The 16,935-nt window shown below is 42.1% G+C and overlaps 1 protein-coding gene and 1 long non-coding RNA gene across 5 annotated transcripts in view; one reads left to right on the forward strand and one right to left on the reverse strand.

Annotated features, from left to right (window-relative positions):
- Positions 1-8,641, forward strand: part of LOC143897241 (uncharacterized) — a 44,022-nt gene extending 35,381 nt beyond the window's left edge. Inside the window, exon 3 of the long non-coding RNA XR_013256887.1 lies at positions 6,486-8,641. This is a non-coding gene — a long non-coding RNA (uncharacterized LOC143897241). The remainder of the gene's footprint in view (positions 1-6,485) is intronic.
- The window catches only part of Kst (spectrin beta chain, non-erythrocytic 5 kst), a 65,443-nt gene that overhangs the window by 15,260 nt on the left and 33,248 nt on the right, over positions 1-16,935 (reverse strand). For all 4 annotated transcript variants that reach the window (XM_077405717.1, XM_077405715.1, XM_077405716.1 and 1 more), the window contains exons 4-6: positions 3,894-4,119; positions 3,036-3,313; positions 19-2,622 (exon numbers count right to left, since the gene is read on the reverse strand). In XM_077405717.1, the coding sequence (XP_077261843.1) occupies positions 19-2,622; positions 3,036-3,313; positions 3,894-4,119 (3,108 nt within the window). The remainder of the gene's footprint in view (positions 1-18; positions 2,623-3,035; positions 3,314-3,893; positions 4,120-16,935) is intronic.

Consider the following 16,935-nt stretch of genomic DNA (forward strand, 5'->3'; position numbering starts at 1 on the left):
GCTCTAAAATTGTTTAACCTTTTCTTCAACTGGTGCCAATTCTCGTTCCAAATGTTGATGTCTCCTCTGCAGAGCTTGCACAGTCTTCAGGTCAGGTCCCAACTCGGCGGTGTCTAATTGAGTGATCTTTTCTAGCATCCAATCGTGAGCTTCGTCGCAGGTTCTGTTGAACAACTCAACACTGGATGCGCCCTCCAAGCTTTTTTCTTTCTGAGTTTTCAACCAATTCAAATGTTCCCATAGCTGATGAATGTGCCTCTGCCTGGCTTTGACTTTGTCCAGCTGACTGTGACCTTGACGAACGAATTCGTCTACCGCTGCGTCTATTGCCTCTACCCGTTTCCCGGAGGCTGACAGATCCGTTAGGAACTTTTCGTACTTTCTCCTCGCCGTTTCGACGTTGTCGCGAGGATCGTCGACTCTTAACATCTTCTCCTTGTCCTTGATCCATTTTTCGAAGTCGTCACACTCCCGGTAAAAGCCGTAAAGCCTGATGGCGTCCTCCAACAACGCGTGACGTTTCACAGCGAGTTCCTGTAACTCGCTGTAAGTTTCGTTGATTTTCTTCTGTCGCTTCTCCACGCTATCACCGTCGCTCACCGCCTTTCGCTTGATCGGCTTCACGGTAGACTTGATGGATTTTAATCGTCGGACCGGCACTACCTGCTTCACCATCTTCGTCTTCTTCACGCGCTGCGTCACTTTGACCTTCTCAGGTCTGCGTACCTGCACTTGCACGACTTTTGGCTCGATCTCGCGCACGTAATTAGCCGGCACAAATCCGTCCGTACCGTCAGCTTTCCTAACGCTCCACCAGTCGGGATTCGTCTTGTTCAACAGAAACATTACTTCGCCCTTAACCATGTGCATGCCCTGACCGTTAAATGGATATAAACTTTTTACTTGCGGTACCAATCTATCCTCGTGAATGGTTTTCGGCTCGAGTCGTTCGACTACCTCATCCACCCACTCGTCTTGCGGCACCAATCTGATCTCCTTGCTCCATTCTTCCTGCTCAAGCTCGGCGACCGGTTCAGGATCGGCGGATAACTCCAGGGTGGAGATGCCGGATTTGATCAGTTTTTCCGCCTGTGTGTTCAAGGACTGCACATCGCCATTGTAGGCATTTAATTCGCCTTCCAAATCTTTGTGCCGCTGCAACAAGGCCTGAGCGCTCGGTTCGTCCACTCCATAATCCTCTGAGGCCACTAAAGCCATTTTCTCGTTCATCCACGAATCCGCTTCGTTTGCGTCGGCGTAAAATTGGAACGCTTCGGCCGCGTCATCCAGCTGCTTTTTCCGCAATGCCGCCAGTTCCTCCAAGACTCTCCAATGTTCCTGCAATGAGTCTATTCGATTCTGTATCTCCAATGCCGACGGGTGATTATCGGCTATCAGTTTTTTGCCGGCATCGCAAAGTTGCTCGGATTTCGGCCTGCGCACTTTCATCTCATCTTGCAGGGCCTTATGTTTCTGCTGCAGCGATATCACGGCCCGCAAATCCTTCGCAGAAATGCCAGCCTTGCATATTCGCTGTTTCTCCACCAGCCACGACTCTTCGTCCTCGTGATCTTGAAGGAAGTGAAAGAAATTCCTGGCATCCTCTAGCCGAGCTTTACGCTCCTTACTGTTCTCCACGAGCTCGTCATAAGCGCCATTCAGTAGCTCCAACTTTTGCTGCAGCAATGGCGCCTCCTTGTTCTGCGGCTGTGCCAAGTGCTGAGCGGCCTGTCTACCGAGTCGTCTTTGGCTCTCGCCTAGAGCCGTCACTTGCAACTCCTGCAAGCTGTGTTTCTGCAAAAGATCCTCGACTCCCAGTAGATGCGGGCCCACATCAGTGCTCTGAAAGTTCAGTTGGAGCTCTTGAATGGAAGCCAGTGTTGTATCAATTTCTCTCATCAAGGTCATTAGCGAGCTGAGCGCGACCAGATTGGATTTGTGATGGTCCAGCAAAGCCAGCAATTCTTTCCATCTCTGCAACACTTCCTGTTCTCTGCTGCGAACTCTCTCTAAGCCGTGATAGTTCTCCCGCACCAATTCTTCGGACATGTTCGTCAGGTCGTGGAAACGCTCCTCGCGTGCCAAGATATCGGCACTGATGGCCTCGTGCTTCTTTACTGTGGCGTCTACTTGCGCTAGGTTACTGCCGTATCGTGGATCCGTCAGGACCTGAATCATCTCTTTCAAGTAACCTTCTCTGAGCACGCTCTTTCTCTCGAACTTGTAATTCAGTTGCTCGAGCCTCTCTTGTCGCAACAACTCGGTCCTCAGGGCGACTTCACGACGGTGCTCCGATCTTTCCAATTCTACCCAATTTCTTTCGATGTCGTGGATCAGCTGGCCCTCCTGCGGGGTGAACGCCGGCTGATTCAGAGACTTTAACTGGGTGTTTATGTGGAAATACAACGCTTCTATCTCGGACCGTTCCTTGTACTTCGGCGGCTTCTCCACTGTTCGGTATTGCTTGAAGGCTAGGAGTTCCCGTTGAATACCTTCGAGCGAGTTCGGGAAGCTTCGACTCTCCAGAACCTCGATTTTCATCTTGATCCATTCCAAAAGGTCAGTCGTTAGTTTCTCATAGTGGATCTTCATCTTGTCGGCGTCCATCATCTGGCCAACGATCTGTGAGTACAAAAAAGAGTCATCAAAAGATCTGTTAAAATTTTTAATTTAATTATTTAATTAAATTTAATCGATTTAATTGATTCTTAGATTCTCTCTTGAATTTGTAGTTTTTCGAACCACAGGATGTTTTAATTATGAAATGTAACATATGGATATTCAAATAGATATTCTATAGAGACATTTTCGTTAAAAAATATTTATTTAAATTTTGAAGAAATTCTTAAAAATTCTCTCAAATTTTTACATTAGAAAATTTATTAATATTTAAGATTCTTCGATATAATTTTAATATTATCAGAATGATATTTAGATTCTCAACTTCTTAGATTTTTATCAGGTCTTTAGATTTTCAAAATATAGTTTGCTTTACAATTTTATATGTATTAAATGAGATTTTCAAGTAGTCGTACATTCGCTATTCTTTTGCCGCTCTTTATTTCGTTCTTCATTCTGGCGAATGTGTGATAATAAGACGCAACATAGGTAATAATGGACTTCTCGTCTGGTCTGGCTGTGTCCACGTCTTCTGCGTCCAACAGCCGCGGTATGCCGAGTTCTGAATTAGCAACGTCGAAGGCATAATTGAGATTATCGATGTTCTTATTTTGCTGTAATTCCGACCAATTGACCAAGTCCGGTCTGTGAGCGTGTATGAGAGCGTTGAAACCAAGTCCGTTTCTCCAGGAGCCTATTTGTACATAATTTAAAATTTTTGTATAGTTTAAAGTATTTTAAATTTCTCTTATACATCTTTATATACAATATTTAAGTTAAAGAATCAAAGTTGAGTGAAAAAGTTGACGGTCGAAATACGAACAAAATAAGGATGTTAGTTTAAAAAGTGATATTTTTATTTTCAATATTTTTACTCAATTATTGTAAATAAATTAGCTATCACTTTAAACTAACATCCTTATTTTGCTCGTATTTTGATCGTTGACCTTCTCATATAGCTTTGCTTAAAACAAGACTTCTCTGTTCGTATAATATTTATTTTCCTATAAAAGGTACACTTATATAAAATATAATAATTCTTGATTATATATTAATTATTCTCTCAATTGTCTTATGAATTTTTAAACGCTTCAAAAAGTACAGGATGAAGGTTAATACTGTTTATAGCTTGGAAGATTCGCGTGTAAGATTATACTAAATGTTTCCTAGATTCATAAATATTACAGGGTTTCCTCAAACTTCTTTTTACGTCATTCGGATACTTTGAATATTCATGCCGCGTAATTGTATACAAGGCGAAGAACTCAACTCACCGGTAAAGTCCTGGATGTTAACGCCGGAATAGCCATTTGTCTTTCTCTGGCACCAGAGTAGCAGAGCATCTTTGGCAGACTTTTTCTCGCTGCTATCATTCTCCTCGTCCACATCGATTTCGATCTCTTGGATTTGGAATCTCAGAATTATGGTCCAGATGAGACCGAGAATCAATCGGGGGTTACCATCCACGATATCTTCTGCACCGATACTCTCGAGACGGACCTGCAAGAGAGAACGTAATCTTTGAGATTAGGAAAAATATTGAAAAGAAATTGAAGACAATAGTGAATTTATAAATTAGTATTACAAAAATTCTCGAATCTAGGCGAAATATATTTTAACATTAGAAAATAGCCTACAACGATTAGTACCTAATAAATGATACCAATACTTTTTTTTATAGAAGTAAATGAAATTATGTTTTATACATAGTTATGTCATAGGCGTAAAACGCCACCAGGATTTCTTAACTAAATTTTCTTTTTCTCTCTTCAAAACTTCTCTCTCATAACGTCTCTATATTAACATAGTAATATATTTCCGAGTTTCTCCATTTTAGAACGTCGTCATTCCAATATGCTAACGCTATGCGGCGAGATCCTGCAAGTTTTTTCGCGAAACTCATCGATCAGCGAGTGAATAATGCCTCCAATGCGCCCGTATAATTTATCCGACGTTTACCCGCCGTTCGCATGATTACTCGCATTCCAATCTATTGCACAGTCACGGCGCAGCATTCGAAGCAGGTTGCGTAAATGACAGGTTTTAATAATTGAGTAATTCGTAAAAATAGAAAACTGTGCGTAATCGCGGTTCTGAGTAATCGAGAGTATCAAGGCGCTGCGCTGTGTGTAACGATCGTATAAAGTGTCACCGAGAAAGTACATTGGATAAAGTCGCCTTGTCATAGAGCTTAATTAAACTAATTAACCGCGTGCAGCTGTATTTTAAATTTTTTTCAATGTATAGATTTTATATATGTTACAGAATAAAATCCAAAGTCGTCATATTAATTTTTGGATAAAAATGAACGGTTGAATCAAAATCTCGAAACGTCAAAATATTACAATTGTGTGTCAGACGCGTAAATCTTAACGGCGATGTGTTTGATAATTGATTGTCATTGCGCGTGGTCGGCGTGGTCCAAAAGGTCCAAAAGAAACGAATACAAACATCGGTACTTAATATCAGTCTCTCACGAGATTCCTGTTAATTTTATTTAAGTCATGGATGCGCGGCGGTTATGAAATTTATTTCGGGCCATTAATTTCGAGGCGCGCAAAATCCCGTTGAGAGCGCCGACTCGGCGGAAGTAATTATGCGACCGCGCCGTATAATGAATTACAACTGATGCGATTTAATAATTGCATTTTATTCCGCGTCATCGAGGAGCATGCGGAACAGGCACAGAAATCTTTTTTGGCCTCTTTTCTCCGTACACGGCCTGGGTTTCGTATTTTACGGCCTCGCGTCTTATAATTATACAAAATAACAAAGCTAGCCTTTATTATTAAGCCTTTGAAGTACAAATTAGGCAAAATGATGTCTTCATTATGTAGCAATTGTTTCTCGGATAAAGTTTATCTCGTCAACATGCAAAGCAACTTGCAACTTGCATTTTATTGATCGAATAGTAAGTAATGATAGAAATTAGATGAAACAAACAAGTTGCAAATGTATTACACAGAGATATATTCTAATTGAGAGTTTGACACCGGAGAGAGACTGAAGATACTATAGATTCCCGAAGATGATAATTAATGGCTCGATTATTCCGCTCGTGAATCTCTTCGTGTCAGTAAAATTATTCTCGCGCTCACTGCAGCCAGTGGCAACCGATTGCAGTGCGTGTCACTACATTACGGTTCACTCAAGCATAATAGGGCCTTATTGATAATGCAGCATTCGTTACTTCCAATCGGCAGCGACACGACGGCACAACCACGGGTTGCCGAGCCGTTATTGATAATCTCTTGTCGATGGTGAAAGTAGAACGTTGGATCATTTGACATCTGCGCTATTATATGTTTGCCGATCGCTAATAATTTTGCGATGATAGTCAATGTGTTTTTAATGGTTGATGCCTCAGCGCTCGCGGATGTAGACGCTGATGATATAATTGTAGGTACCGCGCTCGGTATATGCATGGGAAACATATATGAAGATCACAGACTCGCGGCGTATATAAACGCTTCCTCCTCGGAGAGTATCGCTTTTTTCGCAGCAGCTAGATATCGCGATGTCAGAGAAGTCATCAGAATACGCTTGAAGTAGAAGGCATATAATACTTCTTTTAACAGTTTGCGTTGTTCAATTACATTCCGGCGCAGGAAAATGTTGCTTTGGCAGTATTTTAAAAATAAAGTTTAATTAGGGGATGCATCTAAAGTTAGATAAAAAAAAAATATGTTTAATGAATTTTTCGCTATATCGCTATATAATAAAGATGATTGACTCTATTTTATATTATGCGTAGTATAATAATAATATTATCATAATTGACGTAATAATAATATGCTATAAATGTAAAACTTTTACAACGCACAAATCAGAAACATATATACTAAACATGTTTTATAATGTTACAGGAACCGCTCGAACCTTCTGAGGCAAGTTCACGTTTGGCCAGCTTGACGACATCAACCGCGAAGTATCGAATGAGATCGACATCAGTCTCGCTCATGCTTCTCGCCACGCTATTATAGTTAATCGCGGCGCACGCCGGCGACGGACGTTTCCCGCGCACGGCTGCTGTTGCTGCTGCTGCTGCTGGAATGCAGTCTGATCACTTGTGCCGGGGGCCGGGGGTTCTATCAAGGCCGCTGGGAAATGGAAATTATGGCGTTTGTCAGCCGGGGCGGCTGACAGCTCGCGAAATCCAAAACAAAGAGGACGCGTAGCGTCACCGTTATACGCGGCCGTCGTCGCCGGCAACGTCTTCGCGGACGAAGTTAATGAGCCGAGTCTGGTCGAGACCGCCGACGACGAGTGCTGCTGGATCTCAACGTCATCTCGGCCGACCAGACCGGACTTCCTCATCTCCCGCAGGCTTCCAGCCACGTGCTCATCTCGGCTTAAGTATTTCGCGGCGACCGATTGCCAGATGTCCGAGCGGGGCGGTTACCCACCTCGGACTCGGCTATTATTTAACTCGACTTTCTTTCAGCTCAAACCGTGAAACGTGAAATAAACTTAAATCACATAAGTCGAGTATTATATCCACGACCACCACAGATGAGAAAATAAAGCAAAAAGCCGGTTAGAATTCAATTAGTTTAATTAAATCGTCGGTGAAAATTCAGCCTCATATTTTATCTCAGCAAGATATTGAATAGTATTGCATTTCATCGCGGAAGAGAAATTATCATTTGCATTTCTCGACTCATATTTGTTGCTTTAAGATCGAGTCTTTCTATTATTTATGTTTTATATAATTATATTAATGATATGGAGATATTAATGAACTTATCTACTCCCACTTGAGTTTTAATATAAGTGTATTAAGAATTCTGTTCAGCGTTTATGTGACATTTTGTTCGCTTCTTGACCTTTCATTAGCTACTTTGTTGCTCGATATCATCAAGACGAAGAAAGAATATTCGTTAAATATCTGTCTTATCATTTTTGACGATTACTGTTACTTATGATAAATATACGTCTTCTCAAAGATGCATTCGCATGCGCTTCCTACATGTATACGCGGGAAGACAGTCCTCTCGGCGAGACAAATAGCGAACAAGGCACATTAAGCTGAGCGAACGCGCGCGGAATGTCGCAACCGATTTATCGTACCTGAAAAAGTTCATCCCTTCCGGCGTGATTCACCGCATGCGATAACGGGACAGGACGTACGACTAATGATCTACTTAGGCTAAACCGTGTGGCGAGAACACGGGGGCAAGCGTATTCCCGTCGCTGTCACCGTGCAATTTGCAGCTACCGCGCGCATTATGCACCTCGTCCGTAATAACAGCGAGCGGTATCCATTCGATAATGATAGCGCGACGCTTCGCGTAACGACGTGCGGCTTACGCGCCGACCGCGGTGCAACGATCGGTTAGCCAGCCGGATCAGCTGATCTCGCGTCCCCTCTTCCCTCCTCCACGTCATTAACTTTGGAATTCTAATGCGATGTCAACCGATACGCGATACGGCCCGAGCGATACCGCTGCTCAACGGTGCATCGCGAGCTGAAATGCAATTCGGAGCGAAGCGCGGCCGAGCGACGAAGCCTGCAGGACAATGCAACGTTGCGCAGAGCCGCTCGAGACAAACGCGATTCGCGAATATAAAATGCAACAAAATGTGAACTAAATTACACGAAATTCTTATAAAATGCATATGGAAACAAGACTGGATCAAAATGTGGAATGCGAGTTGAATTATATTTCGTATATCGCTTTATGGTTCTTTGTTAAACTGTCTTTTTTTTAGAAATTTTTTTCTCGAAACAGTTTATAGAGTGTATCATCACGCAACTTTATCCGAGACAAGTATAGTTGTTTTTCTACCGCGGCATGATCATGCGATGCAGCGAAGTGTGTTAAAATACTAATTTTAAAGCGCAGTTGGATTTTTTCTGCGTAAAATCAAATCAAATCAAATCAAATGTATTATGACAACCCCTACATAAAACAGAATATTCGCATTTGAAAAAATGCTACACTCGAATGTATTTACATGAATATATAATATGTATAAATATTACGATAAAAACGAAGAAACAGCAATAGTTCACTGCATTTAATCACAACACAGTCTGTACTTAATGATGTTCGGACGTCGAACGTTATGAAATGAACGATTGAATTAAATTTAAAATCCAAGTGTAAGCAAAAATCGCCGTATGCGTTTAACCGTCCCATTCACCATGCGCGACACAAGTCGCACTCAGCGATTCGCGAAATTAACCACGAGGTATTTTTGAACGACCCCACGGGATCTGAGAAGTCTTACAAGAAAGGAATAGGATAAATATAGCGCAGTCGTGACAAGTTACTATAAGCGACACGTTAAGAAAACTGCCTTTGATGAAATAATTGACTCCCGTTTTTACGACGAAGGGCGGCGTCGCAATTTATTTTCAGCGCACTCATCGTTATAAGTATAGCTGTCGCAGCGTTCGTCGCTTTTGTGTTAGTCTATGCGCAAATTAAAATTACAAGCACATATTCCGGAGATAAACATTTTGCAACAATCTCGATAATTTTTAACATCAATATCTTTCTAATTTCTAAATGATTTGCGTGGCAAGATCAATATTTTCCGACAAATCTTTTTCTCGCCGCGTTTTTATCTTTACAATGACAAACACTATCTGTTGATCAACGAAGGCATTAAAGGGGGGGCAGTAAAACGGGCGGTACACCGAGCCCTCGAATTTTCGCCACGCCGAGGCGCGTGCACTCACGTTGTTGCAAGTCGAGTTTCAGCGGCGCATGAATAATGAATGAGCGCCGTGTGGTTGCATAGCAAAACGCCGGAGAACGCGATACTGTTATGCGTCGTCGGCTAAAATGCGGGGTACGGTTAAAACTCGTGCAGGGAGACTGGGAGACACACGCACGGGTGTCGATAACGGGCAACGGCGTTAAATAACTCAACCGGCCCGATCGGGTGGGGTGGGGGGGGGAGGGGTCCGTTCTCCGCCGGCAACGACGGCGACGATCGCTTTTTGCGCGTTGCGCATTGGGCCCGACCGCAATTTGCGCGCGGTTTTAAAGCGCCTCAAGCGCCTCTCGGTATACAGCCCCCCTAATTGAAGTATTGTGCCGAAGCGTGCTCGATCGAGTAGATTAAATTTTCGAACCTCGACCCCGCCGTCGCCGTCGCTGTCGCCCCGATGAAATACGATCGCTACAATTGATAATTGCATAATGCGCGAGCCGGCCGTTTTGCACGAGCAAAGAGCGCCAAGTCGTTCAATGCCGCGAAGCGCACGGTGGTCCCAACCAAGAGGTGTGAGAAAGCTTCTCAGTTAGCAGAACGTTCTAAAAAAACGTTTTAAAGACATCACAAAGACGTTCAAAAGATGACTTAACGTTTAGACGTTTTTAGAAGCTTTTTGCTAGTTAGTAGAGAGAATTTAACGTTATATTTCGAGAAAATTTTAAAAATCTTGTATTTTAACTCTACACTTCAATACAATTTCGACCGAGTTAATATTATTGAACAACAATGATGACGAAGATTACAGCCTTTCGTGGTCATCGCATGAATCTTCGAGTCGAACGTGACTTTCTGTCCGAAGCGAAGCGGAACGAAAAGGCCTTTCCACGCATCTTTCAATTCACAGTTAAGTACTCGCGGAAGAAACAGCCGTGAATTTATTGGCGTCGTCCGTCGTCGAGGAATGCATCCGCGCGACGCGATTTCGTACGGAGCTGAGCTAATATAGAAACATTCGCGGGAATTAATTTCGCGAGGGGTTGCGGTAATAAAACGCGGTCAGCGTTGCGAGGCCCGTAACGTCGGCGAGAATGGGGGATAGCAATTCTAATGCATTTACCGTGGAATGCGACTCCTACGTATACGGACATTCACTGGATCGGTGCGCCGCGCCGTAAGGTATCCGCTCGACCGTGCTTGCTTCTCCAAGACAGTAAGTAACTGCACCGTGGAAATGCAACGCAACGGACTGTGTTTATAAGATGACGTGGTTGACTTGACTCTTCATTCGGGTACGGTAGCAAATTCGCAATCCTTCGCCAATAGATTCATATATCTCGTTCTCTCTTTCCATGTTATTTATATTTTACTTTTCTAACTGCGTCCCGATGAGCTTTATTCTTTTGAACGGGACACTTTAGCTAATCTGTTTTTTACTTCCTTTTACGAGGAAAGTGGCGGTGATTTTCTAGGTAGGCAAGTGGAAGCAAAGAAAAGGAAGGACGGTCCACTAATCTCCGGCAGGTCTCGATTACAAAAGGCCTAAAGCCTAACTAAATGTATAATATTTTTGAGCCCTCGTTTTACGATAAGATTAACGTAAAAAGAAATAAAGAATTTAGGAGTAGGATCTTCAAGAATTTTTGCTGGAAAAATGCTGGCCGGTCGGGACGGATCGGGGGCCACGTAGCGGTTTTCCTAATGACAGCGCATTCTTGGCAGGGCTGCGGAATATCGATCGCAGGCATGCAGGAATGACATTTGTAAAAGGAAACTCCCCGCTCCTCTAACTTACGGCGACATTTAATCACCGAGATTCTCAGTGTGTTTCGTCACCGTTTCGAGAAAACGCGCGAAACTAAATCCGCGGAATTCTCGGCCGCTCCGTCTAAATAGGTTAATGAAACTCTCGGAACGAGGTTTCCGAACGATCACTGACTTCAATACAAGTGTCGCGCGTTAAGATTTATGCTACAATAAAGCGCGCGGTAATAAAAAAAAAAAAAAAAGCCGATTACGTCGCTATTTTTCGTTCTATCGGTACGGCGCGTCTCGCTGAAGAAATCTCGCGAACATTATCGTAAACATCGTGTCGAGTTGTCGAGAAAAATGACATGATTCTAAATCTGATTGGTATCACTCTAATAAATGTGGGATAATTAAGTTGTTCCTTCGGAATTAATTCAGACTCGTATATATGCTAATTTTATTATTATATCTGTTATTATTATTATCTTTTTTCGTTTCCTTCAGAATTGAAACAAAATTTATTTGCTTGTGATAGAATTAATTCGACCGTATGTTGTGTTCGACTGTATGACAGAGAAATCACACAAAAATTTCGACAATTGATAATTGAATTTTATATCTTTTATCAGAACTTCGTTTTTCTTTAAGATAAGGCATTACACGCGGTAAAAATACTCTTGTAACTTCTGTCGAGAGCAATCAACTGCACGTTTCTTCTCTCAAATGGAATAACTGGACAAGAATACGCCGGCTGCTTCGAGATATCCTTGACGACGGATGTCTCGCGTTAGCATACTCCGCCGGTGAGTTTGGATGTCATTCAAGTCTCAGAGCGCGCACGTGCACGCCGTCGGCTTTTGCGCTTTCCGTGAATGGTTATGGAGTACAAGGTTGAGCAACGTGTCCGCCTGCGACGGTTGAAGGATGATGATGCAGCCGCGGGGATGTTGCGGGGGCAGAGGGGCGGTCAAGGTGGAGCCCGTTAGAAGAGACGTCCCTTGGCTTTTACGGCCGTATCTCATCCTTGCGGAACCCGTTGCTCGTCTCGTAAAGGCTCACGAGAGCCGGTGGGTGCAGTTTCTAGGAGAGGGAGGGGAAGAGAAAAAAATAGAGAGAGAGAGAGAGAGAGAGAGAGAGGAAGAGCTCTCGTAAATGGCGTTGGAATCGTAAAATCGGGGAAACTCTGCGGGCGGGCGCAGCCGATGCCGTCGAACGAGGACACGTAGAAAGCTTTCTCTGTGCGACTACTCTGCTTAAAAGAGAAACGTGGGAAGCCTGCGTGCAGCGCATACGAGAAAAAGGAAGCGAAACATATGCAAATTTGCGATATCGATCGTCGAACATCTTTCAAAGAGATGTTCGCCGGCGGCTGGAATATCTTGGGATCCTGAAAGTTTCGATCACACATCACTCCAGCGATTCATCTATCTCCCTTTCGACCCGCGAAGTCCTTGATTTCTTCATGCGGTCTTCGCGTCGTCCCGTTTCTCTGCCATTTTCTATTCCCGATAAGTATAGATAATGATAGCGTAGAATATGCGAGATGTAACATCAAACGGAGAGGCAACATAATCGCGGAGATAATGAATTTTCTGTCTTATTTTTCGCTCTTCGACACATTCAGCCAATTATCTACGTTGCCTCGAAAACAATCAACTAATCTAAATGTTCGATTTAATGTTTCCGAGGTCAGTAAGCTATCATCAAGTATGAAGTCAACAAAAACAGTCGTTGGGAGATATTGTTCTTTGTAACGCACTCTATTAATTATTTATGATTAATGATGGCAATTTGATAAGTGCGGAGTTCGAAAAAGGACTTGGTATATTTTTCGTTAGTATATTTTTCTCTGCAGCGATATTTGGCACCTCGTTATTTGAAGACAAAATACGTCGCCGAGAAAGAAAAGGGGATTCCGTTTATTTATTCTAAAGATCTACGATGAAAGGCGGGGGCGATGCACCGCCGAATATTTATTATCATAATGCGGGGGCGTTGTACGAACGCGTTATTTCGGGAAATATGATATTCATATGTTTCCGATTAATTCCGTTTCATTGAAGTTTCGCAAACAGTAGCAAAAACAATTTCGCACAACTCTCACCGCTTCCGTCTTCGTCGTGATTCTTGTGAATCATCGCTATCGGAATCATCGATATAATCGTGCGCGCCGTATATAATAACTCTATATTTTATAATATCTAATTATATAGAAAGCCCGTAGATCTGGTTCTTAATCTTTTTGTACATCCAACGTTCGCCATTCACGCAGTTCACATTCGTGATGCAAACGCATGCGGCCGCCGCGTAACAACGGAAATCAAATGTCTGTCACGCATATACCATCCCGCGCACCATCATGCGGGATTAACGTAATCACGGGTTTCGGATGGTACTTCGGAACGGCGCTCTTAATTTGCGTGATTCGATTCTGTGGGAACGACGCGCGTGTAGAGGATACGTAAAGGACGAGGCTGGTTCGCGCCGCTGGAACGCGCAATTTGCCGGATATAAAAGGGCAGAAGGCTAGCTATCGAAATCTTCTTCGGGCACATGGCGCGCCGATCGGCGATAATACGTATTTGCGATAATTCATTGTCGATTGCTCTCCGCTAAGCGATTGCCTCGCGTTTCAATTTGTTCTTTTGCCCTGTCAGGCAGACTAAAGGATTGTTGCGAAAAACTACAAGCTAAGACATTGTAAGACATGCTAGTTGATCGGTCCCGTTTAATTTAATAAAACAAAATCTAGAAATACTTACAATTAAAAAATTTGGTACAATAATAGTCTAATGTTTTTTAGACTTCTACACAAATTAATATACTTTGCATGTATTTAAAATAAATAAAATTTAAAATAATTTTCTTAAGTTTTTAAAGTATTTGGACTAAACTCTATTGTCGCAGTAAACTTTTTAAATTACAGTAAGTATAATTATTTAAATGATTTAAATTATTCAAGATTTTCTAAATTTTCGTTTATATCGGAAACTAAAATCGTGTTACGATTTAATTGCTCCATTTTATTGTTTGCACTTCTCTGGTCAACTATATCACATTTCGTGCGTAGATAACGCTATCTATAAGTTATTAAATACGTGCACGCGTATTCGATAACGCGTTAAATCGGACAAACAACAATCTTCTCTTATTATCGTCGCAATGGAAGTGGCGTAGAATTATCATCGGCTACTTTTTTATTGATATCCTCCAATCAATGCCTGATATCAATGCAATCATCCCAGTTTTGCACGTCATTCTGATTTCCTATAAGAATAATTTTTTAATAAAACTAGTTTACTGAGTTTTTTGCAATGTGCGCTATCAGTGACTTGTTTTATCCAACTTTTTCAAGCTGATACTACTGCATTATGCTGTCCCTAAGTTGCTATCTCTCGTTCAGCAATTAAAATTTTTTATTTTAACAAAATGAACAAATAGAATTATTTATATGTAGAAATTCACTTTTGGGCCAAACATTTTTGTAGCCATCATTTAGATCACAAGACATTAAATAATCGTATTAGCATAACAAATTACATCGAGTTACATGCTTAATATTAAAAGAGTAACGGATTGACGCGTGTAGTGATCAATCAAAACTAGTAGGAATTATTACTTCTACGTGATCGACTACGTGTCATTATTAATGTGTATATGTTCTTCATAACATCCATTAAGACTTTAGACTTTTTCAAGCGTTATTATCTAACACGCAAGGATCAATTGATCGATTGTTTTGTTTCTTGAATATTGAAAACACTTTGCGTTTAACAGCTTCCTCGGTGAATTTTTATGGGATGATGTCTCGGGTTATCACGGACATCCTACATCAACATGTCGATCAATCGCGTCCATATAACTTTTATATCACGTGTAATTTTTATCGTAATAAAAACCGTGGCACAGTTTGTGCATAAAATACGCAAGAATTTGAAGCTTAATGAAATCTTTAGCGATTAATTTTGCTGATCGATTATTAAAGATAATATGAAGCAAAGTATTTAATATTTTGTAAGAATTTTAAATAATATAATAATGATAATAATAAACACAAACAAGAAATAAAAGATAAATTAAGAACCACAATTTTTTTTTCAACTCATTGTCAAATAACAATTTTATTCTGGATTAGAAAATTTATAACGAGAAATTGATGTAATAGCTAAATTAAACATATAGTTATAGTCGCAATAAAATCTCTTCTTCCTGGTTTGTTGTATTCGTTTTAGACTATTATCGCATTCAACCGCGATGGAGACGTCCCGTCAAGGTGAAGACGTAACGGACGTGGTTCAGACGAGGTTGGGCTCTAAACAGTTCTAAACGCTATTGTCTAACACGCGAAGATCAGCATAGGTCGACGTGTCTGCGGGCATAAGAATACAACAGAACGAAGAGAATAACGTTAGGGGAATGAAGCCCGAGGGACAGCAGGAAATTGCGGTCTGTGGAACGTGTCTGAAGCCTAAATCATCAGACAACAGAGAGCCACCGCAAATTAAAAATCTCAGATCGAGGATATAATTTTCACGGATATCTCCATGCGTTAATTCATAAATAAAAATATAGCAGAATACACCGGTTACAATCAGTTCAAATAACATAACGGTTGATCATTTTAGTTTACGAACAAGCCACGGAAGAAACTGATATCCAAAATCACGATTCACTCTCAACACAGCCTGCTTCGCTTTTTTCTCACCGACTTCGTACCGTTTATATCTAAATAGGCAGCTCCGTTGTGCTCCCTCTTGTTGTGTTCTCCTGTCTATGGCGGTGCCGTCTGGTTTCATTTCACATCTGCAAGGCCTCGCGACGGTCTAGCAAGTTTCGCCTGCCGGTCGCTGACCTCCACCTCTCGTCCTTCTTCCTCCCTCGTCCTCCATCGACTACCCCGCACTCTTGTCTTTCCCGTTCTTCCTCCTCGGCACTTATCGGGCTCGCGTTTTCCTCGTCGCACTCACTTGCACTTTCTGGTCCTGCCTTCCGATTTATGGATCGCCGAAAATTGGCCGAAAAGGAGCAGGAAAACTCGGAGGGAGTCCGATCTGCCTTCTCCTTTTTCTCCCATCTCCTCTTCTTCGGTATTTTCTGTTTCATCTTTCTTCCTTTCTCCTCCTCGCGCGGATTTCCTACGTGTGCGTGCAACGCGCGCCGACAGCTTCGCGCGAGAGGGATCGTCTCTTCTCGGAACGTCCACACACACACACAACGGATACCTCCCTAATTACTTCGGGGTTGGATTCCTGTGGGTGCCTGAGAAGAGCGCCCCTGGGCGAGACACAGGAATCGTGACGCCGCACTTCTGGCGCAAGCCTCTCGAGAATTCCAAACCTCCGCGTTCTCCTCGTCTCGTCTTCTCGATTCTCGTCCTTTCGGGACAACTCTGTACTTTGCAATGTGACAAGTGATGCTAAGTGCCATAAATGTCTAGACATTGATCGAGCATTCTCTCAATAATTCTACAGTCCTTGATGTGTAAGTTTTATGTTACAATCATAATGTTAATGCATGTCTGAACATTATATCGTTTCATTTCAAAATTCTCTTCATTCTTATGTTATTCTTACATCAAGAGTCTTGTTGATTTAAAGAATTTTATTGATTGGTATAACATGAATTCTAAGATCCACTTGAAGAAAACCTTATGCAGATATTACCCGCATAATGCGGCTAATTCTGCCATAACAAGAGCTCATTATTTAAATCGTTCGTCTACCGATCAGCGTCATTATTATTACGACATCGTGCGAGAGGCAGGAACAAAAATTCGCGCTAGATCGTGACTTTTCTTCGTGAATACCTTTCGACGTGAAAACACAAACGTTTCATCGATTATGCCGGACCGTGAAAACTTCCTCGACTTTCTATGTAAACGTGCGCAGTAAAAGAAAAGTA

The sequence above is a fragment of the Temnothorax americanus genome, unplaced genomic scaffold, assembly GCF_048541705.1.
Source record: "Temnothorax americanus isolate GAGA-0224 unplaced genomic scaffold, ASM4854170v1 Scaffold2, whole genome shotgun sequence".
Lineage (NCBI taxonomy): Eukaryota > Metazoa > Arthropoda > Insecta > Hymenoptera > Formicidae > Temnothorax > Temnothorax americanus.